Source organism: Denticeps clupeoides, chromosome 12, assembly GCF_900700375.1.
Source record: "Denticeps clupeoides chromosome 12, fDenClu1.1, whole genome shotgun sequence".
NCBI classification, from domain to species: Eukaryota; Metazoa; Chordata; class Actinopteri; order Clupeiformes; family Denticipitidae; genus Denticeps; species Denticeps clupeoides.
The window spans coordinates 14,619,325-14,644,782 of record NC_041718.1 but is presented as its reverse complement, the minus strand read 5'-3'; the positions used below and the strand labels follow the sequence as shown (position 1 = coordinate 14,644,782).

The window sequence follows — 25,458 nt, the reverse complement described above, 5'->3', positions numbered from 1 at the left end:
CGTGGTACTCCCAGTCATATGATGGAATCATGTGACAGTGAGGGAGTATAATTATCTGTATTGAGAAAGTGCACAACACACTCTGAAAATATCATCTGGTGAAGTCACTTTTTTCCCTCCTTTGCTGAAGTAGTCAGACTCATAGTTTGTCCTGTTAGAAAACATTTACTGCTCAGTAATCCTTTGTGTGAAACAGCAGTATTTATTTCGTAATACTTGTGCAGTAGGAAGGAGTTACAGTGCGGAGCCCCTGCTGCTGTGTTGCCAGACACTCTGTTGTTTCAGCCCAAAACGCTCACAAACACTGCAGAAAGTGCCTGGCGTAAGTAAGTCTTGATACATAATTTTGACAAGTTGTTTTCCCAAAATTACATGTACAAAGTGTCTGGCTCAGCGTGCATTTGTGTCAGTAATGCTTATGGTTATACAAGTTTAATACATAGTCTAGCTAAATATTTTAACAATTATTATAATGGATTTGTGAATATGATTATTATATCTATATCTTTTTCCTCCTGAATACAAATTCTACTTTCTCTGCCTATTGCTAATCACAATAGTACTTCATTCATCAGTTGATTTCAGCTTAGCACTGTTGAAATAAAGCATGTCATATCTGGAGGTCAGGCTAAACAACCTGAATAAATTGGCTTTGGCTCATAATCAAATGAGCAGATTTGTAAAACAAGTTTAATAAAGTGGAAAAGAAAAACACACACACATTAATTTTATTAGGAATCTAAAGTGGTTGCTGCTCACCCCTCATCTTGTGTGTTAAAAAGACGTCCTGGCGTAGATAAATCAATGTTAAGTCTATTGTGGGTATCATACTATCATACATATTAATTAAAACAGATCCGGCTGTCGGTGGCCAGGAAGGTAGCAGGTTCCTCATCTTTCGCTCTGACAAGTGACACGCAGATGTCATGTTGTTGTGAAAGCGTGATGGGGATGCTATTACGAGCAAAATTTAGGCCCAGCGCTACAGATTATCGAGAAATGACTTCCTGCAAAGGGCAGAGCTGAAGCTCTTCTCAGCTCTTTTCACGGCCACCGCGTGAGATCTCGCTGGCGGACCTGGGTAGAGACGAGGGTCGTGATGAGGCTTTACTTCTCCTCACACAGGTCTCCAGGGAGCTCTAAGTCCTTTTAATTACCAGACCTGGGAGACGTGTCTCCTGGGAGCAATGCTAAATGTGGCCCGGCTCCTCAGATGGGAAAAATCCCATTTGCAGTTATTTTTTTAAAAGACTCCAGGTTAATGGCGCTTCAGGCAGTAGAGTTTCGAGGAGAGTGGAGGTGGGCGGTCGAAGTGATTGGTCTGAATTTCTCTGTTACAGGGACATGGGACATTAATGGACGTACTTTCAGAGGTGAGAAAGGGAGAGTTTACACCGAACAGGGGTGTGTTTACTGGTACAGAACTTGACAGGTGGTCCACAAATCAATTCTGAGGCTCGCAGGGGACATCGTCTCATCTGTCTCTGTCTTTGGGTTTTTTTCTCTTGAAGTCTCCTTTTCTGGAGACTCATGTAAGTCTGTCGCATTCCAATCAGAATTTTAAAGTGACTTAAAAAAAACTTGCCAAAGAGAATTGAACTCTGGTCTCTTGGTGTCTTTACTTGAATCTTTTAAGTCCTTTGTCAAACCCCAGTTGTCATATGTATTGATGCAGCTTCAAATGGAGAGACTGTGTTTTTTGCCCTGGATTTCTGAGACAAGGAGGTGAGATTTTCTATATAAATTTTTTTTTCTTTAACATTTAGCAATTTTTTTTGTCAGCTACGTGTGTCTGGTGCACAAGTCTGAATGGGATTTGGTGTTCAGCTATCTTTTTCCCTGTTCAGCTATCTTTTTCAGCTGTCTCAATTCCCACAGCGCCCTGAGGTCTCCATCTTCAGTGCTAAATGGATACGAGCGCCACTGTCAGGGAGCCGTGTCAAACACAGGGAACGGTGGCTTCCATGGAGGAGCCAACCTATTTTCAATCATGCCAAAGTGTCATTTGGGTGCTATTGATTCGGAACTGCGAACGGCTCCTATCTCAGAACCATAGTAGAGAGCACCAAGAGATCAACCAAGAGCAACCAAGAGATTCCAGATCAACAGGTGACAGAACAGGTTCAGAAAGTGGGGGGTGGGGAATCTGGTATGGTTTCAAGATATGAAGTCCCTGGATATGTGGCTTCCTTGATCTAAATGGATGATGTGCATCAACACTGACACTCAGATGGATGACAGATTATACTGGGGCAAGTTAAAACTGCAGGGGGTTCATTCATTTGCCTGAAAAGTGCCAAAGTGCCATAAAAGTGAAAGTGCCATAGAGGTCCATAAAGTATTTGGCTTGTTGCCAACAGCAGAGATCATATGATCAAGTCAGGACCTACCGAACACCCGGTGTCACATATTGACAGCAGTGTCCAGAGCTCCACCCTCTCCAAACTTTGTTCTGTACAGGGTTTCTCCAGGGTTTTGACCACCATTCAACAAATTTTAAACCCAACACCATCATCAAATGCAGGGAATACTTTTTGGAAGATGGTGTCCGTCCATCAAGTAGAGGAACAGAATCTGTAGGGAATATGGGGAGTTTAAACTGTTCTGATGGCTCATGATGCCAAACTAACACTATATGACAGCCATACTTGACCAATCCTTAACTCTCCTGTGTTTGATGATAAAATTTCTGTGTATATCTCCCCATTGTTTTATCATCGTGGGACTGCTTCCTTGTAATGTCACAGCATAACGTTGTTCTGTCAGGCCTCTTGACCTTATCAGACCTGCACCAATCCCATACAGCAGGCTGGATGAAGTGAGAGCGCTGGGGCTGGGAGATATATATAGTAAGGAAGCACGCCTGGGTCACTGGGTCTATCTGGGCCTGATCTGGGGCGAAGGAGCATGGCTTGTCAGCTCTATGAACTACTGGCCTCTTTCTCAGATAAAAGTCGTGGCGTGGGAAGCAACTATTTTGTGGGTCTCAAGTGTGATGTTACACAGTTCTTCATTCATCCAGTGAAGCTACTGATGTTTAAATTCTGCAAGACTGGTGGGCAAGTGTGCTTCTTTGTGTGTGTGTGTGTGTGTGTGAGTGAGTGAGAGGCTGTTAAAGATGAAATGTGAAGCTTATGCATGTAATATGCACAGCCCACTACCAGACAGTCCCTAGGGTGTCCTGCAGGCATGTCACAGCAAAAGCGAGGCAATAAAGAGCAGAGAAAAGCAGTGGGAGGGGAGAAGAAAAAGAAAACGGATCGCTAACGTGCCAGAAGTATGAAAACAGAGGAACTCGAACACAAGGCCCTCCAAAAGGCCGACACTCTGAATAAATCCTCACATTACCACAGGCCCACCGCCAGAGCGAATGATCGGAAATGCAGGCGAATGAACAGATCAATGGGAGGCGCGCTGTCGACAGACGTCATTTGTCGGGGATGAAAGCGCGGCTTATCGCAGCATCTGGTTTCCTCCGCTGTTGCGAACGCGTCATGATTCTCTATCATCGCCTTCCCTCGTAGGTGGGCATCGGGTTCGGTGCGTGGTACATTACCACATTAAACACTTCATGGGAGTCCGCTTTCATGTTCCACTTTGTGTGGGCAGCTGTGGGCCAGATAGTTTTGGGCCTTTTGGGTTTGCTGTTTGAATGATGGAGGGATGCGTGAAATCAGAGGAGGGGGTTAAAAGAGAATGCTGCGACGAGCCTCCTGGTCGATAAGGCGCACAAAACACAAAGATACGAGGGAAGGGAAATGACTGGGGAAATAGGCAAATAAAAGCCTTTTCATGTGTCACTCTTACATCTAAATCAGTTTTGCCCACGAGTCGAACATGCCAGGGCGGTTAATTGATTAATTCCAGTATGTGGGAGGACCAGTAAGAAAAAAAAGACCATCTCTCGTGCTTTCTCACCTCCTAATTGTTTATTGATGGGGAACGTATGGCTGGAAATGAACAATGGAGCGTGCAGTCAGCGGAAAGAATCCTGTCCCACGCTGGAGCGTGATTGGGTGCCGCAGGACCTGCTGCACCAGACTCTTAACATGCAGGTGCTAAAGTGGCCAAGTGACACAATTGGGACAAGCTTGTCTGCTCTGTGGATGGCTACATCTATAAATGCATCAAGAGAACTGCTGTCAGCACGTTGTAATGAATTGCAAAAGCCTTGTTTTTTAAGTATGCCTAAAATAAAAATTAGGCCACATTTAACAATGCTTTAGAATTTTACATTCCTAATGATTACAATGTCCAATGTGATTACATTTATACCTGTATACAGTTTTTATTTTGCCCGAAAAATCTGGTTACTACTACCTGAAAAGCTCTACGATGATTGAGAACGAAGTATATGTATCAGTATCTGTATCTGACACCACAGCATCTTACTTTAACATGGAAATGTATTCATTATTTATTTGTTAACTCTTCCTTTACGAGGTTCACTGTTCCAGTAAATTGATTTATTTTTATATTACAACCATCTATCCTATTAAGAATTTCATCCAAAACTTACTTAGAAGTAATTTTAAAGTAAGTCTTATTACTTTTTAAAAGAGTAAAGACTGCAAAGTTAAGGTGTTGTCATTATGAATAAAATGTCTTAAGTGGTCAGAGATGGTGGTGTGCAGATCTTGTGGTCTGGTTCAACCCTGTGGTCAATCCTGAGCCACAGGGGGCTTCAATTACAGATGGACCACATGGAATATGAGATGTATGTCAAATCAATTTGGAGGATTCAAACATACAGTAGCCTGGAACATTCAACTAGTTTAATTCCACCTTCTCTCGGAAGACCCAGACTTTCACCATCCCAGTTAACTTCAAGATATTCCCATCTGTAATTTGACAGAACTTCCTGTTTTCCATGTGTCTGTGTGTCTCATTAAGGGATAGTGCATTAGCTAAGTCTTAGTAAAACCTGTTGACACTACAAAAGCTCCAGTGAAATGAATACAAATGAAATACAAATGCCACTCCGTTTGAGTCCTTACAATAAGTGGCTTTGGAATTCCTTGGCAGGATCTCCTCAACTTCATTTTGCACCCTGGCATCCATGTTTGCACAAGTGAAAATTTCTCTGTGTTTTGCCTGAGATCAACTGGCACTTTTTCCACCAGACAACACTGCAATAATCCACGATGAAAATTTTTAAATGATTAAAAGATATGCTTTTTCATGCACAGCAGACAACAATGGCTAGTTTAATCCTGTTAGGGATTAAGATAGTTGCTTGATGTGATAGCATTTAAGCCTTTCCTCGCTGTAGTTTAATTGCACTCCTAAGGTTTCGAACGTCTTTGGTGGGGGCATTGCAGAATTCGTAATGACTCTCAGGCAGCCGTTTCCATCAGGCGACCTGTAAGGTCGATGTTTAGTGCACTTAGTTGCTTGCAGCTTTCTTTTCTCACGCTCATTAAAGCACAGAAAGACAAGCAGATGACTAATATGAAGTGTTTGTTGAAGAGAATTATAGCACATTGGATTTAAGGGGTCAGTATTTAACATGCACCTGCATTGATTTTTGAGAATTCAGTTTGGAGTTGAGAGGATTCTGATGGCCCTGGTTTAAAAAAATCAAATAAGTAAATATATGGTTTTAATCTTGTGTTCCACATGCAAGCTTGCTCCCCCTTTCACTTTCTTAATGAATGGAGAAAGTGTGACGTGTTAACGTGTAGATGACATACAAATAATCTGATATAAAGCAGAATAAAATCCCCAACAGAATAAAGTTGGAGAGACTGATATGGTAATAGCATTGGATTGAAAAAAAATGGATTTGTGTTGGCAGGGACATGACACCAAAATGGCCCTGGCCCCACAAATTCAAACTGTAATCAAGACCACCGCACTCATAAATATTCTCTGGAGCCGATTGAGACGTCAGGAATAGCAGGAGTACAGCAATATTCTGTGCTTTAGGGTCATGTCATGGTGCTATTTTGTCATAATGTGCTGTAATGTCCCCTCTGTCCTTGTCTGTCCTTGTCAACAGCTCCCCCTAACAATATCTCGGTGCTGGCGGAGAACACTCCTGCACCCTTTAGCCGGTACCAGGCACAGAACTTCACCCTGGTGTGCACAGCCAAGGGAGGTAAACCTGCTCCGACGGTGAGTCAGCCCTGCACATGTACACACACACTCACACACACACACACAAATACCTCACCTATACGAAGAGGCTACGAAGGTTGTAGCCTATTTAAAACTGCCGTGCTGAGAAGAATGGCTCCAGAGTTGTCGTTTCGAAATTGCTCACCCCCTCATTCAGATGACAACCCCACGCGTAAATAAACGGTGGAGCTCGGCCCCCGAGAATGTGGCGTGAGTCCAGCCCCTCGCTGCGTAAACCCCGCTCCGCCATTAATCATGCTCCGTGGGCGTACTGTAATGTATTCCGGATGCGTTTCGGTCCCAATCTTCAGCAATTAATGCCCCAGCGAGAGGAGAGCGCGAGGTGAAAATGATTTCCGCCACCTCATCGGGGGTCCTCTTTCTCTCTCCGACAGCCACTCCGAGGCCAGATTCTGTGGCCTCAGAGCGCACTATTGAGTCCTGTGCCCACCCTGGGAGAATTGCACTATCGGTCTATAGTCATTAGCTTTTAGCCACGGAGCCTGCACACCACGCACATTCATTGTGCGGCCCAGCTTTGACGTCATCACGCACAAAAACTTCATGAAGCTACGAAATTAGCATTCTGTGTGCACACCTGCAATGGCCAATGTCTGTTCGTTGTGCACTGCAGGTTTCACTTCACTTTTATGTTTTGCTTTGTTTTGTTTTATATTTATATACTATACAAAACAATGGATCAACCAAAGTGAAGCGACATCTAACTATAAAAGCCTCTCAGGGTACCAAATCTCACACATGTGACAGATCTTTCTAATACAACTTTATAATTGTGTGAAAAAAAATATTATTTTTGTAATGTAGTTTTAATTGCGCACAGGGTCGAGTGGACATTTTCAATCAAAAAAATATAACAAAACAAGGGGATATGGTTTACTTTACTTTACTTTACTTTATTTGGCAGACGCTTTTATCCAAAGCGACTTACAATGGTCCCATAAGGCGTTCTACCAAGGACTTTTTTCCGGGAGTTACATCCAGACACCTATACATTAAGCCACAGCACAGGACAAGGGAACTGAACTGTGTAAAGGGAAGGATGCTGAACACGGGCGAACCAGCTAAAAACGAAAATACACCAGGGTTATTAAGTCCAGTGGCGGCCACTAGTGGCCAGGGCCTGCTATGGCCAGGAATTAACACATTGCAGATGTCAGGTTTAGTCAAACTGAAACAATGTATGATGGTAAAAAGGTCTGATGGGAAGGGGTTCTTTAAAAATATTAATTACATTGTCTAACATATTGCTGATGCTCTTATACAAAATGACATCACTGGGAGTGGGTCAGTATTTTACACATTAAACTGCTTCTTCTTAAGGTTTCATGGGATGAACCAGTTAACCAACCCATATTTTTTGATAAATTCATAGTACTAATATTAATTGAGAATTATTATCACAGTACGACATCTGACTGATGACACACAAACAATTAGACATTCATGCCCATTGAGAGTGCCACGGGCGATTTAATAATATAATAGGCTGTTAATGAGAGGCGGCTGGAAGGAGATCCTTTCAACCGCAGTGAGAGTCTGTCAGTCATCAAGAATTGAGCTTTAGCCTTTGAACTCTGAAGTGTTTCACACACATTCGGGGGAAATTAGACGAGACTGTTCCTGTTTCATCCCAAGAATAATCCCACGCCTCCGAGAAGAAATCATCGGATTGACAGCACCATTGCGGATGAGGAGCCCCACACCCCACCCCATCATAAAAGAAAGAGAGCACTTAAATGTTCAAGCATCAAAGACAACATCTAATATTCATGGGAGGTTGAGGGAGACAGCTACAGAGCGTCTGTTCAGGGCTGTGGAGAAACGGATGGGGAAAGGGGGGCTTTTTTTTGTGTCACAACTTTTTCTGTGTTGTGCAGAAGGCGTTGCGGGGCACGCATTCTGGATCTCTGTGTCTTAGGAGACATAACAGGGTGGTGAGAAACACGCTAGGGTTCAAATTTCATCAGAACTAATTTACAGTCCCACCACTGTACTTCCGCGCGAAATGCCGATGTACCATGGAGCCGCGGTCGCGCTCTGAAGTTCATTTGATCTCAGGGAAAAATAATAATAATAATAATAGAAAGAATAGAAATAGAACAAAAATAACTCCCCTGCTCATAATGTTCCCGTGGAGGATGGATGACACCCAATATACCGCATTGCACCCAGTTCTGTAAAGCCCAGCGAGCAGCACATAAATAAAATCAGTGTTCACAGCGGTTATTTCTCCTCTCCCAGGATTACAGTACACTTTTATGAGCAGCAAAATGCTGGAAAATGAATTACGAAATAAAATACATCAGAGATTTTTAGCTCCCCTCCTTCACAGGGCATAGTTCTGTTCCTTGTTCTCCTTTTTTGCTGGTAAAATGTCGGTTTCTTTGGTTGGATTTCTTCCCACAGTTATCTGCAGGCTAAATGAAATGCCCATGATTGGCTTTTCTTAAACAGAATTGAGTTGTGACACTCTGCATTGACACATTTTTTCAAATTATTTAGATTGATTTACAATCAGTAGTTACGGGGACAGTCCCCCTGGAGACAGTGTCTCTCTCAGGGACACAATGGTAGAAGCAAGTGGGGTTTGAACCTGAAACTTTGCATAACACCATAACATGTGGTGCCCATTACAGTCTTTTCAGGCAGACCGTGAATATGCGCTTTGAGCTTTATTAATAAGCTTTTTTGATGGATGGGCAGATGGATTACAGCCTCCCACCTTCATGAATAATAGTTCTGTTTCTCTTTGGAAAATGCCAAAAACCCACTTATTATCCACAATCAGTACCAGGCACAATTTTGTACTTTTTTTTTTCATTCATGCAGAATAAATCGATGCAGTTTGAGTGTGAAGTTGGGAAGTTGTTAAAACAGCAGGTATTAGCATATTCATTGATTGAAAATTGACTGCATCTGCTGGTGTTTTTGTGAATGTATGCAGTGGAAGAGAGACCAATATATAAAATAACAAACATCTTTATTGAGTTTCCCAGGCTACATTATTGCCTCAAAGAGAAGATTAATCCGTGCATCAAGCACAGTGGGCGGGGCAGGGCGCAGTTTTGTTTTTTTTTCTGGCTCGCCAGCTTCAAACGCCTTTCCTCTCCTTTTCCTTTGATGATTTTGATGATGCTCATTTTCTCTGTCAGTGCCACTGCTCTGCAGCTTATTTTTAAATGTTGTAAAATGTGCTTTTCATCACAGCCTGCCTTTTATTTTCTGCGTTTCTGCCGCCCGGCCATTAGTTCCTAATGCACTAGTTATCGACGGCCATATAAAACAGAGAGGCCTGCGAATGTACTCCCTCGTACGGTGGCGGGAGCAGCAGCGTGGTGAGAACAGTGGGCATCAAAGGCGGTGGTTCGGTCCATGGGAAATGACTGCACGTGAGTGTCCTTGCAGGACCGGGCTATATTTAAAATTGGTGCACGCCAGGCAGGAGACGGAGGAAAGGGACCGCACCTCCAGCTGCCGAGGCCTGTCAAAGGCCCGTGGGGCAGGGAGCTGCGTTTTGAGGAAAAGCGGGAGCTGAAAGCAGCGGCGGCGCCAGCTCGAGAGAGATGAGTGGGGAGCTGTTAATAAATTTGATTAAGTCCCCCACCTCAGCAGAAATCACCGCCGCGTCCTCGGGAGGGGCTGGAATTGTGGGGACGCTCGGGTGTGACGGGTCGTGTCTGAAAGCAAGGCTGTTGTTGTTCTGATGGCGAAGGAGGTGCAGGGTGGTCCATTCGTGGCCCAGAGCGCCGCGAGTTTCACTCTGCCCCTGCCGAGGCGTTGTGTCGTGGCGGGTGCAGGTTTGAATGAGATAGGGGAACAGGGACAGGAGAAGGTGGCTTTCTTGTATGATGGCGCAGAACAATGAGGATGATGTGAAAGGATGGTTGAAAGGATCTCTGCAAAATGTCTTGTGTTTGCAGCAATGATAACAGGTTTGGTCAAAGTTTTTTTTTTTTTTAGATGATCAGAAGCTATTACTGGCAATTCACTAAATTAAGAGGCAAAGCGCATGTTCACTGTTGCCGAGCAGGTTCATTAAATAGATTTAATTTGGTGCAGAACGAGACCTGGGGGGTGGGGCTCTTAATAAAACTTGTTTAGCAGAAATAAAAAACTGTGATTTGTCGGCACAATCGATTACCCTGCGTGAAATGGAACAATGACCATCTTCCTCGGACGACCTGTTGCCAGTAATCAACCGTGCTCTGTGCAAACGATGAATCCAATAGTATGGTGTGAATAGCTATTTAATTATCAGAACACGTCATGTGGAGCACTTTCACACACGCTCTAAAAAGACATTTCCTGCCACGACGTGCATTTTACCACTGAATATCTTCGATTGTTGCCGTCCTTTTTTGTGTGTCTTAAATCAGTCGTCCAAAGGATGGTGCCTCCTTACAGTACTTACAGTAAACAGGCAAAATCCACAGCCGCCTTGAGGGAAAAAATAGTACACATCTTCCAAAGGTCACAAAAACGTTACACTGACAGCAGTCGGTGCTACTTGTGCCCCATCCAAGGGTGGTAGTAGCCTAGTGGGTAACACACTCGCCTATGAACCAGAAGACCCAGGTTCGAATCCCACTTACTACCATTGTGTCCCTGAGCAAGACACTTAACCCTAAGTTGCTCTGGGGAGACCCTGTAACTACTGATTGTAAGTCGCTCTGGATAAGGGCGTCTGATAAATGCTGTAAATGTAAATGTAAATGTTGTGCCATGTGCAATGTGTGAAGCTTCAGAACCGATGCCCACCCAGGTAAAAGGTGAACAACGCAACTCCATTGCAGCAGCATTGTTAAAGAAAGAATAATAGTCTTAAAAGCATGTAAAATAATTTTGTATTTCTCAAATATCTGGAATCGTGCTATGGTATTAAATCATTCCTGTTGAAACAACACCAAACTTACTTTCCTAAAAATGTGTGGTGATCCTAATAAACTAATATGCATTCATGTAGTTATATACATCCAAAAAATGTTCTATGTTGTACTATTACTCTTTAGAAATATATATAGATGTATCAAGGTCAATCTACATCTGTCAGTTAGTCTTATTGCGTCACTGTATGTTTTGTAGGTTCTGCAATTAAAACCACATTTCTGTAGAAACATTAATAAGGACATTCATTTAACCCAAAAAGCATGTGAACAGTTACTAATAAGTCCTGTTTTGATCAGCGGAGCCTGTAATACGCGTGTCTGTGTGGAGGGGGTTGAGCGACGGCCTCTCTATCTCTCTCTGTTGCTTTCCACTGAGCTGCAGAACTCTGGGGCACGGCACGGGTCTACATCAGTCTTGTTTACACTCATTACACTTATTTACCCAGTAGAATGAACTGCCCCTGAGGTGATGCAGAATCAAAGCATGCCTCGACAATCCTCACAGAAAGGAGGAGAGAAAAGCCCAGCGTGGAGCAAAATGTGGTGTGTACCGTAATGGCACTTTGATCTCGTGCAAATTGAATTCAAATGTCCAAAGGTCCCTGAACGAGCTGAGGATTATGTTTTCTTTTCTTTCTTTTTTTTTTGACAAAAAAGTCAGGAAACAGAAGAAAAAAAAACTGCTCAGACGCCAAGGGTTATGTTTTATGCACTCTGATTTTAATAAACATCTTGCAGTTTTATACAAAAGACTTCAAATCCCCACTGAGTGTCTTACAAGCCAGTTATCTCACATCTTCCCTGTGGACCATTGAGATGGTTTTGGTCGTGAGAGAATTGGAACACTCCCTACCGCCTACCCCGGGGGAAACTCCACTCACACCACCCTATACACCGTTTACAGCTTCCATAACCCCCCAAAAAACCCACCCATGGCCTTTAATAAAGCACGTTTTAATACATCTGGGACCTCTGCAATTTGCATATTAGGCAGCCTTTGTGGGGATTATGGGTAAAAGCCTGGACCCCACTCAAAAAAATCACATATCCTGTCTCTACCACCATGTCCCTGAGCAGAACACTTAAGCCTCCGTGGCTGCTGGAGCACTGAAGCCGTAATTAAAATTTACCAAAAAATCAATCTGCTGCAAAACAAACACCGTTCAAATCACTGTAGCTGGCTCATACAAAGCAAGAATTACAAAATAACAGTCCTTACATTTTCATTTCAGCTCGATTGAAATTGTTGGCCTGATAAACTGTAACACAAAATGGTTCACAATCACAACACAACCTTTTTTGCCTGGCATGTGATATATGAGAACCCCTATATTAACATAAACACAACATTTTTAAATGGTTGTCAATCTGTTTCAGATGTACAGGTGTAATGCATTTTAAAAATAAAGTATCATGTAAAAAATTTTTATAATAATAAAAAAAAAATTAATTATGGTCATGCCAAGGCAGGTGATGAAGGGAAAGGTGCTAACACTTGACATGTTATGAGATATGAAAAAGGTGCAATGGTCAAAAAAAGAAAATAGTGATTAGGACCCAGCACACGTGTGAATGACCATCACCTGGCTAACCCAGAAGCACCTAGGAATCAGAGTTGTATGGACGATGCCTCAGCTTGGCTGACTTGAAGATCTCTTGTGCTAATTATTTTACAAATAATTGCTGGAGTTCTCCTTGCCCACGTTCACTATTTTCCTGGTGCAATACAATAGAAACCTATAGTAATGAGAAAAAGAGCATCAGCTAAATAAATGTAAAATGCAAATGTCTGCATTATTCATATGTTTTTGTTGGCTGGAAGGTACGAGAAACTTTTCCTTCTTAGTTGTGTGGGCACAGGTCCCAGCAGCACATGGAGAAAGCCGTCTTCCTGTTCGATCCACATGCCTTTTGTTGGTTGTTTTTAGTCACCAGGCTTCTCATTTATTCAATTTGTAAAGAGACCTCTAGGCTTCCATCTGCATGAAGAAGCCAATGGAAATGCTCTAGATTATGACTTGTTTAAACTGAAGGTTATGAAAAACAGAGAATTAGTTACAGACTCCTGTCTGATATAAAATATCGTTCTGCATCCATTGGGAGGGGAGATGCTGAGGTCGCTGAAAGTCCATGGTTTATGCATTTATTCTTTTATTTATTTGGTTGAGCAGAAGTGTAGCACCGGTTCTTGATTTTTGGGAGGGCAGGCTTGACTTCTGCTGCCACTGTGTGCTTTTCTTGGGGTGAAGAGTGATGTTAACAAGGAGCGGTCCAGTCAACATGCTGTTGAGCAGCGTCTGTGCTGTGGAGGAGGAGGAGGAGGTGGTAGCAGAAGTGCAACTGCCTGTATGGAAATGTCTCATAAAAAAATCATATATGACAATGAAAAACAGAGTATACTCACACTGTGATTCCAGAGTCACTAATCACATTTCTATGACACCATAAGTATACAATCTGTATATTGAAAGAACAGTCACTGAGTCATCAATAAAATTAAATTATGCAAAAATATATACACGACTCAAACAAATTAAGGGAAAACTTAAACAACCTAATGTCACTCCAAGCCAATCACACTTGTGTGAAATCAAACTGTCCACTTAGGAAGCAACAGTTTCACAAGCTGTTGTGCAAATGGAATAGACATCAATTGAAAATTATAGGCAATTAGCAAGACATCCCCAATAATGGAGAGGTTCTGCAGGTGGTGACCACAGATCACTTCTCAGTTCTTATGCTTTCTGGCTGATGTTTGGTCACTTTCGAATGCTCTAGTGGTAGCATAAGTGGCTCAGGTAGAACAGCTCATCCAGGAGGCCACATTAATGCATGGAGGCTCTGCCAGGAGACAGGCCAGTACATCAGGAGACGTGGAGGAGGCCATAGGAGGGCAACAACCCAGCAGAAAGAACGCTACCTTTGCCTTTGTCCAAGGAGCCCTGCAAAGTGACCTCCAGCAGGCCGCAAGTGTGCATGTGTCTGCTCAATCGGTCACAAACAGACCCCATGAGGGAGGTATGAGGACCCGACTTCCACAGGTAGGGGTTGTGCTTACAACCCAACATCATGCAGCACATTTGCCGTTTGCCAGAGAACACCAGGATTGGCAAATTTGCCACTGGCGTCCTGTGCTCTTCACAGATGGAAGCAGGTTCACACTGAGCACATGACAGAGTCTGGAGAGTTCTGCTGCCTTCAACATTCTCCAGAATGACCAGTTTGGCAGTGGGTCAGTAATGGTGTGGGGATGCATTTCTTTGGGAGGCCACAAAGTACTCTATGTGCTCGCCAGAGGTAACCTGACTGCCATTAGGTACCAAGATGAGATCCTCAGACCCCCTGTGACACCATATGCTGGTGTGGTTGGTCCTGGGCTCCTCCTAATGCAAGACAATGCTAGAACTCATGTTGCTGGAGTGTGTCAGCAGGTCCTGCAAGAAAAAGGCATTGATGCTATGGACTGGCCGCTGAATTCAATTGAGCATGTTGCACTACAGACTGTCCAGGAGTTGGCGGATGCTTCAGTCCAGTTCTGGGAGGAGATCCCTTGGGAGACCATGGGGACAGGCACGTGGGGGCCACACACACCACTGAGCCTCATTTTGACTTCATTTAAAGATCCAGATTTGATCAGCCAGTAGTGTGTTTTTCCACTTTAATTTTGAGTGTGACACCAAATCCAGACCTCCATGGGTTGATAAATTTGATTTCCTTTGATAATTTTTGTGTGATTTTGTTGTCAGCACATTTAATTATTTAAAGAACAAAGTAATTTAGAAGATAATTTCATTCATTCAGATCTAGGATGTCTTATTTTTTTTTAGCAGTGTACATTCAGATAATAACACATGCTAACAGTAATAATAATGGCGAGAAGAAGACAGGGCTTTTTCTTAGGCTCATGAAAGATTATAGTGAAAGATCATGTTCTGGGTGACAGAAATAATTACACACCGAGATACAGATAATCGCCAAGAAATTCTTTCATGTTTTATCTGTTTATGTAAATCTTGAGGAAGCCCTTGATCTTACACTTGTGAACGAGTTGTGTGGGTAGCATCACGCTTTGTGCTAGTTTGAAAAATAGTGTCCTATAATGCTGTGGACTAGCACTGTAAGGACGATGCATCACTCTGAGAGAAAAAATTTTTTTTTTAGTTAATTGTGTTCCAAATACCTTTTTTTTAGCAGAAAAGATGAAGTAGAGGTGGGTGGTTGTTTGTACTCAGTTGCATCAATTGTGTTCCTCCAACGGCGAGACATGAGATGAGATTTCATTCCACCATGATTGATAGCGAGATGAACTGGATTTTTTGCTAAAGAGTCAGAATCGAATAAAATCGCGAGGACGAGCCTCGGTTGCAGACCTTATCCACAAGTCTCCCTGTCTCTGCCATGTTCCCATCAGCCAAAACGCTGCCTCCCTCCCTTCGGATCGTCTTTTTATTTCGGCTGCTGTCAGGCGCAGTTATGGCTGTAGATCATGTTGATTAATGACTACTGATGTGCTGAAGATGGCTATTAACAGTGTTTTGAGGAACCGTCAAAAAGGTGCATTCGTGTTTGTGGTTTAAACATCAAGAAACCGAGTCGGGCAATAACATGTCGGGGACTGTCACATACCCTGCATTAATTTAATGGCAGTGTTGGTAGTAAAATAAAGCTTAGCGTCACTGCTTAATGGTCTGTGCTGTTATGTTGTGTCTTTATGTCTCTAATGTTTCTTTTTTTACCCCTCATGTTCCATCTCTCTTTCTTGCAATTCTCTAAAATTGGCCTTTTTTTATCCCGATCTATGATACCTTTTTCTTCATTCTCCTCAGGTGTACTTTAAGCGGGATGGTGAGCTAATAGAGGTCATCTCCTACGTCCAGCCTGGCTACGGGGACGAGAGCGGAGGCTCAGCTGGTGTGCGAGGGGCCCGGCCCCTCATCAGCCGGGACTTAGATGACACCAAGCTGCAGAAGTCCCTCTCCCTGCTGGGGCCCGACGGCAGGCCGGGACGTCTGTACACAGAGAGTCCCGGACGCGGCTACCACACGCCGGGCCAACCCGCCAACGAGCCCAGCCCGGCCACGGAGGCCATCCCGGAGACGGTGGTGAGCCGGGAGTTCCCCCGCTGGGTGCAGACCACCGACCCGCTGTATTACTTCAGCAACACCCACATCCCCCAGAGCGACGGGTCCGTGCTGGTCCAGGCCAAGCTCACCTGGACCCTCAACCCCCAGCTGGACAATGACGCGCTGTTCAGCTGCGAGGTGAAGCACCCGGCCCTCTCCATGCCTATGCAGACAGAGGTGACCCTGGGTGAGTGCACGCAAACACACACACACACACACTTATGTCCCCACTGAAAGAGGCACTCACAACGCCGCTGATTTCCATTTTGACGCTTAATTGTGTTACAGCTGAGCAGATTGCCAGTTTTCAAAGAGGGACGCGGAACTCAAAGTGACTGACAGTCCAATTCATTGCACTGTCTGGTGCTAGATTGAGTTAACGTAGCACCGTTATTGAAAAAGGCAACTTAAATTAAGCAAGTCGAGCGAGAATTTAAACATGTCGGGCCTCGAAGATGCTACTGCAACAGCGTCGCCACCCATTCGTGGAAAAAAAACAAAAAAAAAAACAAAGGGTGGCGGAAGCTGCGTCTGTCCTCATGCTAAGATGCTTAGCGGGCCGGTTTTATTTCTTTTTCTTTTTCCTTTTCTCACTGCATAAGACTTGTTTACCTAACTGGGAGTTACCGCACTGCCGGAGCTGAAAATGCTACGCAGCTAATGACGGACTTAGCAGGAAGCCCATTCCAAATCCAACAAATCCTGCTTTTTAAACGCTAAAACAAAGATGGCCTCCAGCAGATCACATTAGCACTTCAAAAGGCGGAGACACCGGCTGCTCCCCGCTCCCGCGGGTGGTGGCGGGGAAAGGACGAGTGATGCACCTCTGACAAGGGAAACAGATACGTTACTTCAGCTTACAGAGTGACAAACAGAAGATTGCTTTCGCCCAGCCCGCCTCGTCTCTGCCCTCTACCCCAACTTTCTTTTTCGGTCGGGCAATACAAAAACGAATAAAGAGCTGACACATATACAGATTAATAGAATATCCAATCAATAGCTCCTTCATAATAGATTATAAATCATAATAGATTCATAATGCATTGCGATATCACTTTTTTTTTTTTAGGGGCGAACTGCCATCACATAAAGAGTAATGCGGGGAGTGTTTGTTAATTTAACATCAAATGCAACTTTAAGATTTACAGAAATGAATATATAAAAACAAGAAAGAACTGCCAAAATCTTGATTATAATTTGCCTAGAGCCACGTTCCCCTACCAATTTGAAGATGTTGATAGATTATTGCTGCTTTTATAAAGCAGACTTGTCTAGTACAATTGATTGGTTAACACAACTGCAGTTCTGACAACTGAAAAACTTTTAAGTGAAGAAGTAGTTTTGACACTGTGACCCACCCTGTCATGCTGTTGTCTACCTCAGGAGGCGACTGAAGATGAGATTCTGCCAATGTCATAGATTGCACCTTAAGGTCAGAGCTACGTGGGGTATGTTCATTAATGTCACAGTAAGACCCAACAATATGAATGACTGTATAATATATTCCACATTCTTATTGGGTGATTGCTGGCAGATCTGTAGAGATTACAGAATAATGAATAATCTTCGATAAACAGCAGTATACAAGCGTGCAGGATAAACATGCAGCTCTGGGCCGACCCGGAGCAGAATGCCCGTGCCAACTAAAACAAGGGAGCCACATTTCTGGCCCGTTCCTACCCCCCCGGCGCCCCCCCCATCACCCGGCCTTGCCAACTTTAACCCCTCACCTTCAGCCTCGACACTCTGTGACCTCCCCAAACTGTTCCTGTGGCCCCGCACATTAATTCGCAGCACGCCGGCGTGGCACAGTGGAAATGTAGCACATGAAAAATGTCGCCGGCAGGAAACCAAGGACAGACTAATTTGAGGCGCAGTCATGTGGGAAAACTGTGTACATCTGGAGCCGCGGCGGCGAGGGCACGGTGGCTGGCGCTCTCGGCAGGTAAAGGAAAACGTGAATCGGCAGGAACGGCGGCCCAGGAAAAGGGCCCGATAAACTGTCAGAGGCTTTTGTGCGCTGACAAGGCTTTGCTTCCTTGACGGTGACGGGAGCCATTAATTTAACAGCAGCAGCGCCGCTCAAAGCGCCACGGCGCCCGGCTCCTCTTTGTTACTAACCCGAGAATAGTAAAATGGGCATTTGTTGGCTTTAATTGGAACGCGCTTAAAATTCAGCCCGTCCACTGACCTGGCCTGAGAAAGACACGTGTGGCGAGGGACAACTGCTGGATTAACTGGGCTGCCTTTCCCGCGGGTCTTTTCTTTTTCGAGAGAATTGCTTTGTGCAAAGCAAAAGCGCTTGGGGGACCAAATTTGCCTAGTTGTTCAGTTGGTTGCCAGTCAGAATTCTGCAATAAATAAAAACTGATGCACTGCCCGCAAGATGTTAGATCGGGGTTAAGTAGCTGCTCACGAGATAGCAGTTCTGTGTGTGTTGGGGGCATTTTTGGACAATTCCTGGATGAAATTGTCATGACAGGAAGTGGTTTAATCCATCTGAAATTAGGAAGTAGGGAGCTGTTAGTTATGGCTATGAGCTTCTACCATTTTAAACTTTCTTCAAGATTGTCCTTTGGGTGACAGAGTAAGACCTGAAGATCTGGGTGGGTAGTTAGCTCGTCCACTGCAAGAAAAATATAACTAGCAAGCTGTCCTTTCTTGGACTGTCTGGTCTGTTTATTTCTTTAATGTCTGAAGACGTTCATGAACTTCAAGGGACACTCACTAGAAATAAAACTGTTAAAGTACTTAGAAAATAGGGCTCTATTGCTGGACATTGTCTATTATGACCATGTCCATGTCATTATATGACATATTGAGGAAAGGATATTTTATTATACAGGCGATGCAAGTTATCCCTATTGACTCCTCCCCTTTTTAACCATTATTGAAATATGGCTTCTGGTTTTTCAGAAATAATTACACACAGGACTACATGTGTAGTTAGTTCCTCTTCAAGATACGGAGAACTAGCAGGACAGTCCATATTACTCCAGAAGACTGCTGTTTTTCAGGGGACATTTTGGGTCACGCATTTTGCCTTGGTCATGTATTCCCCGCCAAGGTTGTCTCCTTGGCGTGCAGCACGTCCTTCCTGGCACAAGGATTGGCGGTGCGCTTTTGCCAAGGAAATGAAAAGACAGCGAGTTGCTATAAGTAATAAATCTCTGGTCATGTTAATATCGGCACGAGAGATGATGAAAGCGTGACAGTGGAGCCACTTTGTGCTACACACTCTGCATATTTATGAGCGCCGGGTGAACGGTGGTGGACCTGAACTAAGACACACTCGCACTCCCGAGACCGCCTACTTCCACTCCTTCCTGAATTCCTCATTCTGCCTTTGGCCCAGAAATCCATGTCTTTTCTTATACCCACCTCACCCCTCTGGCATTACACTCCCAACACACTTTCTTTCTCTCTCTCACTGCGCTGTCAGTCATTCCGCCAGCTCCAGATTTGGAATTCGTAAACCCTGAGCCTTTCCATAATTAAACCTCAGCTCGACGCCGCACATTTGCATGGGCCAAGGTGTCTCTGATTCAGCCGAAAAAAAACAAAGGGCGCCTCTGCGTCCTAATCTGGTACATGAAATGATCATGGCCCGAACAGCGCAGCGATAATTCGAAAGGGCGCGCGTTCGCGCCTTCGCGTCCACCTGCACCTCCCGGGCTTTCTGAATAGCACCCAGTCATGCCCGGCATGACCGGGGTGTGAACTGCGGCCCCGTCACAGCAGCACATGGTGCGGCAGCACCGCGGAGGCGCGCATCCAGCTGATGATGCGAACCATCGGCCGGAAATCACCCGCCAATATACGTCCAAGTAGTTTGATCAGCACCCTTTTTAAAAGACAGATCAGAAGAATGCATTATGCAAGAGTGTGATGACATCAGACATCAGACATTTCTGTGCATGGAAGGTGAAGAAAAAGCTTTTTTATGAAGTTTTAGAAGCAGTTGATGAAGTTGATGAAGCAGTGAAAAGCCTGATATGACTGTTTCCTGTATTTTTTTACTTATATTGTATATTGTTTTTAAAAAGGCCTTGCAATTTGAAAATTATGGGGCTGTCGAATTGATCACATCACTCAGTGTATCTAGAATTAATCATGATTAATCACAATTAATTAATTGCAAAATGTGTGATAAACTGGTAATTATCTACTGACAGCACTATTTTTCATTTTTTACAACCCTTAAAAATAATATATAATCATTTTCCGAATTACTGTAGTATAGGAATATTTGACATTGTACGGGTTCAAAAATTCTGCATGTGTGGGTGGAAATGGTCTCATAATTCTGTAATTGGTGATCGTTTATAGAATCAGTAGTCTGCATTCACGCCCGAAAGCCCTGCTTCTCGCATCCCTAGCATGTTAGCGCCCACAGCTTAAGTGACAAATGTTAAGGTGGCACATAGGCTTCTGGCAGCTCCTTAACATAGACGAGCCGCCGCCGCCTCCCATGGAGCTGCGGCTCTGCTTGGCCATTAAAAACTGCAGGCTGGCATTGACCCGGGACATGGCCGTCACCCCCCCCCGCGTCGAGCGGCCAGTCGGCGGTGCGACGGGGATGCATCCCTCCCATAATGGAGGCAGAATGACGCGGGAACGCCAACTGTTACTGCTGGAGTGCGTCCCAGAATTCAGTTGGGCACCTCACCACTTTCTCCCTCACCGCGGTGAGGTCTCGGGTGACGTCGGCGACAGCTCGGCTCAAAATACCTCCTGGAACCTAATCAGGACGGGCGAGGTGCTTATCTCCTGGCCCACACCTATCCAAATGACTGGACTAAATAGAGTCTACAGCGAGCCGCTCCACCGTCCTGTCAGCGGCTTTGTGCCGGGGGGTTAAAACCAGACAATGGGACATATCGATTGTCCAGACGTGCCACTTGGTGACTGAGTCCAGCTCTTAATGTGTCTGGCCTGCTCTGAAGCCATGCTGTAGCCCTGTTGTTTTTTTTGTGTTTTTTTTTAATATATATATATTTTTCGATTGTCCCAACTGAAGAAAATCAATGCAGCCAGCGAGTCGTGATTCATGTCATGACAGCCACTTAATCTCTCCGGTGTCAGTCTGTCTCTCCACTCCATGGACTCGAACATTAATATCAAGAACCGCTCTTATCATAAGTAGAAAAAGAAAAAGACAGACCACAGAGGACAGTCTGAAAGGGTCTGCAGCTGCGGCTAAATTCCTGTAAAATCCCGCTTCTTCGGTAGCCATTACGGATGTGGGAACGGAAATCATAATCCATTAGTCAGCAGCGGGGGGAATCGTTAACCGAATAAAACCACAGACTGCTTCATTAGCTCTGGTGGACAGCTCCAGATTTGATTGATGGTGGAAAACAAGGGCGCTCATTGTTTTAATGTACTCCTCCACCCCACGTTCTCCTGCAGGAGCAGCTGCCGAAAGCGCCGGTGCAATTGCTCAAACTTTGAAAAAGGTTAAAGGGGTTTTGCCGGGTTTGTTTCAATCAGTTGTTTGAATGATTGTTGATAGTAATACGGAGCTCGTTAGTTAAATGTTATAGTCAGTTTACATTATTTATCAGACGTCCTTATCCAGAGCGACTTACAATCAGTAGTTACAGGGACAGTCCCCCCCTGGAGACACTAAGGGTTAAGTGTCTTGCTCAGGGACACGATGGTTGTAAGTGGGATTTGAACCCGGGTCTTCTGGTTCATAGGCGAGGGTGTTACCCACTAGGCTACTACCACCCTATTGTGATTGTTTCTGAGAATAATTTAATATGTTATTCTGAAATAAAATGCCAGTGTCATTGTGCGCTCTGGTCAAAGGCATTAGGGGGCTGGGAGGTCAGGCCAGAAGCATTTCATGGACAAATGCACTCGGGGTTCTTCCTAACTGGAACTTTGTGATTACCGTCACCACCACCTGTAATGTTAGTATAACCACGTCCATGCTTTTTCGTCTTTTTGTCTTTGTGTGGGCCCGCATTACATTTGTATTTATAAAAACCCCTTTGTGTTCAGTTGAGCATATGCAGCATCCTTTCTCCCTGCCACATGTTCATGACTCTTTCAGTCTAGTCTAATATTTCAGATGAAAATATTCAGCCATCACTACAAGTCCATTTTGAATTTTTCTGTTTTTCTTCAGGTTAGGCTCTTCTTCTTTAACTGCATGTCTTTGCTTGTGCATCCTGATGTGTAGCACTGCTGGTCATGATAAATATGTCCGATATCTTTTCCAATATCCAATATCTGTCCAAGTTTCTGTTCAAAACCATTTTCCCAGAATTACTGCCTGGTGGTTTTTTGCCTCTTTAAAATGAGCAAATTTAAGGGATCCATCAACACAGGGTAGGGACCTTTCACCACCACATTCAGCTCATCACCACCAGTGTCCTTGACCTTGACCTTCAAAATCTAAACCTGTGAAAATTTGCAGTATTCACAAGAAACCTTCATGGTGACTGTCCCGAGCATTAATTAAGAAATATTACTGAATAACTTTTTTTGTACGGACACAAGTCTGTTGATAGTATTCGATGGTAAGTCGCCCATGATAGATAGTTGCAGGGTCTCTCACCTTTGGTGCTTAATCTCACTTTTCTCACCTGCGCGTGGGCGGGTGAATCGACATCAGCTTTTGTCTCAGGGCGATGCCAGTGGCAGCCATTGCTCCTCCAAAAAGGCCAGAGCTGGACCGGCCCACCCCTCCTAGCCCCCTCCCACCCGTCTAAACATCCACCCGCTCGCTGCCACCAAAATTAAACCCATCTGGGGGCTTCCGTCCGCAAGAGAAAGGGAATTAGTTCCCGGCACGTTCCTTATCTCGCCGCCTCCGTGGCCCTCCACCCACACTCTGGTTCTCCTCCAGTAATGAGTATCTACCCAATTTAGTTGCTTGTCTCTCAGGGGGAATAAATCCTCTGCAGCTCTTTTGGATGAAAAGGCCTGGAATCCCTAGAGCCGCCTGGCCGTGACCTTAGAGTCACGGCCTGTGACTTTAATTGATGTAACGTGTATCAACAAGTGCAAGCTGGAGCAACACATCTCCTTTATCTGTGTTTTTTTTCCCCTCTGTTTCCGTCTCTCAGCGGCTCCCAAGGGCCCCAAGCTGCTGATGACCCCTGCCCGGGCGAAGGTAGGGGACACGGTGCGCATCACCGTACAAGGATTCCAGGTAGGATCTCCGTGGGTAAGTGAACGGGAGGGTTACGAAACCTGGAGCCACGTTCGGCTTAGGAAACGGCGAGGCGGTGGCGTGGTGTGCAGTTTAAGCCCGTCGGATCCTGGCTGCTATAGCGACCGTTCTTACAGAGTGAGCAATACGGCACGCGCATCCGTCAGGCCAGGGGGCCGATAAATCAAATTATGTCATCAGCCGGCCGTTCCCCGAAATCGGAACGTGGCACGTTAAATTGCCTGAAGGCGGCGAGGACTGTTTTCCACGGAGCGTGGCAGCATGATAATGCTCCCCTCGTTTTTTTTTTTTCCTGTCCCCGCTTGTCATGCTCGCTGTCTCCGTGCCACAAGGCATTAGGAGATCTGATTGAAAAATGAATCACCTGTACCAGATGCAATTCCGTTATCTACATCTCTGCAGCTCTTTTTTTTTCCTTTCTTTATTTTTTTTTTACTCAGCGTTCTTTTCTAAAGCGCGCACCCGCCGGTCGTCACGCTAGCCGGCAGCGTATGTGTCACAACGGCTGGATCTATTCCCACCCACCCACCCACCTCCCTCCAGCCAGCGCCGGAGAGAAGTCAAGCAGGGAGATGGTCTTTGTGTAGCTATCATTGTCTGGCAAAGAAAGAAACCCTTCCTGGCGAAGAATGGGGGAGGGGGGGAGGGGGGGACAGGTGAAGACGATCGACGTGACAGAAATAAGACAGCGACCGCCCTAGAGAAACACGTTGGGTAGAAAAGACAGTGGGACAGTGATGCAGTGGTTACAAAACCATCTTCACGGCTTCTCCGATTGGACTGTTTCACCATTGCATGTTACTTATAATGGATTTTTTTTTTTTTTTTTAAATACAAAACCACGTTCCAGGCCTGGCAGAGTGGCGTGCGAGTATTTCCACAGCTTTCCATATATTTAAAGCCAGAACTTTAAATAGTGCTAGGAATGGTCACTATAAAACAGGCTTGACTGGGACACTGAAGCCAACCGGAGGGGACGTTCATGTCCAAAATTCTGCGATTTCCCTGAATGTGGAGCAGTGCGGAGATCTTCTCCCAAAAAGCAATTCTCGCGTGTCCTCTGCTGAACCAGGGCTCCGGGCTTTCTTTTTAGATAAGAGAACTGCGATTCGGCATCTGATCCCCACTTCCCCTGATGGCTGTAAGTCTGTGTGAGTGGAAGGTATCCCCTTTGGTTTGAAATGAAGCCAAAGCTGAATTGGTTGAATTTTCTTTTCTTTTTGATTTGAAATTTTCTTGTCTCCCATCACAAAATGCAACTGAGCAGTTGTCTTGTGAGACCAATGGGGATATGTGTCAAGGACAGTTTCACTTGTTGGTTGATGTGACGTAATGATCTGCAGCCATTATTACAGTTAGGAATTTTTGAGTGCAGTGAACACACAGACAATGACAAATTAGTGGAAAAATGCTCAACTGGGTTCCTGTAAGGACCAGATGTTTGGCTTAGTTGGGGCGGTCTCAGAAGTAACCACGGCACAGATCATGCAGCCAACTACCACCGTAGGCAGGGCCACAAATCCACCAATCCAGGAAGGATGTGTTACAGCGCGTGATACAAAAGAAAAAGAAGTTGCGTTTTAGCCACAGTTTTCTTAGTTCTTAGTTAAAACAAGAACTCAGCACTTAAAATGGAACGTCTGCATTCCAACTGCGTGGAAGTCCAACATTTATAGTAATTTATAATGATAAGTAATGATTAGTTAAAACATCATTGGAATTTTTAGAATTGTATAATTTTCAAACGTATTTAGGATGCAGCCAGTGAGCTTCATCATCACAACACCGAATGGGAGCTCGACATTAGCACTAGACTTCCTGTTGGTTTCTCCTTTTCCTTTAATTTGTCACTCGTCTGTAGCAGCACAGGCCTTTTGCCGGGCCATTAGGAAAGGTCACACAGTCACATCAATCTAGAAAAATACCCTCAAATGGCTCACACACGCCAGCTAGCAGGTTTTTTTTTTTTTTTTTCTGGATAGGCCACAAGTCGATTGCCCAGATTCTTTTGGGAGGGGTAGTCGTTTCTCAAGATGCTTTCTTACCCCTTTTGCAAAAATGAGCTCAACGCCTTAGAGAAAATGGCAATTCAAAGGACTATGCAAACATCGCCAAGGTGCCC

The 25,458-nt window shown here is 44.6% G+C and overlaps 1 protein-coding gene across 2 annotated transcripts in view; it reads left to right on the top strand.

Annotated features, from left to right (window-relative positions):
* The window catches only part of igsf21a (immunoglobin superfamily, member 21a), a 176,478-nt gene that overhangs the window by 145,266 nt on the left and 5,754 nt on the right, over positions 1-25,458 (top strand). Inside the window, exons 5-7 of one of the 2 annotated variants that reach the window (XM_028998117.1) lie at positions 6,002-6,117; positions 15,854-16,337; positions 23,230-23,330. In XM_028998117.1, the coding sequence (XP_028853950.1) occupies positions 6,002-6,117; positions 15,854-16,337; positions 23,230-23,330 (701 nt within the window). The remainder of the gene's footprint in view (positions 1-6,001; positions 6,118-15,853; positions 16,338-23,229; positions 23,331-25,458) is intronic. The other variant, XM_028998118.1, reaches the window with a different exon arrangement.